This window comes from Alosa pseudoharengus, unplaced genomic scaffold, assembly GCF_046254945.1.
Source record: "Alosa pseudoharengus isolate Yale_2024_CS ecotype anadromous, Long Island Sound unplaced genomic scaffold, YU_APseudo_1.1 YU_APseudo_1.1_scf_14, whole genome shotgun sequence".
In the NCBI taxonomy this organism is placed as follows: domain Eukaryota; kingdom Metazoa; phylum Chordata; class Actinopteri; order Clupeiformes; family Clupeidae; genus Alosa; species Alosa pseudoharengus.
Genome location: NW_027468609.1, coordinates 6,548,803 through 6,549,057, shown reverse-complemented (window position 1 = coordinate 6,549,057; position 255 = coordinate 6,548,803). Strand labels below are relative to the sequence as shown.

The window sequence follows — 255 nt, the reverse complement described above, 5'->3', positions numbered from 1 at the left end:
TTCACAAAGTGGGCCGCAAGGGAGGGAGGTGGCTTGTCAGCATTGCCCCTCCCTCCTCTGCGGCTCTCTCTCCTCTTATTCGACGGTAGGTTTAAGGAGGCGTGGCTCAGTTTCCAGGAGCGGCTCGAGTGGTCAGGCCGGGGGAGGACACTGTGCTGAGATTGCTCGCGTTGGACTTGCAGGAGTGAAGGACGGCTTTGAACAGCAGAGGGAGCTGGTCCAGGGGGATGTTGACCATCTTACCTAGACATACGG

At 58.8% G+C, this 255-nt stretch overlaps 1 protein-coding gene across 1 annotated transcript in view; it reads right to left on the bottom strand.

Annotated features, from left to right (window-relative positions):
* Positions 1–255, bottom strand: part of nr6a1b (nuclear receptor subfamily 6, group A, member 1b) — a 93,288-nt gene continuing 93,033 nt past the window's right edge. Inside the window, exon 12 of the mRNA XM_076284954.1 lies at positions 1–243. Within this exon, the coding sequence (XP_076141069.1) occupies positions 107–243 (137 nt within the window). The 3' untranslated portion in view covers positions 1–106. The remainder of the gene's footprint in view (positions 244–255) is intronic.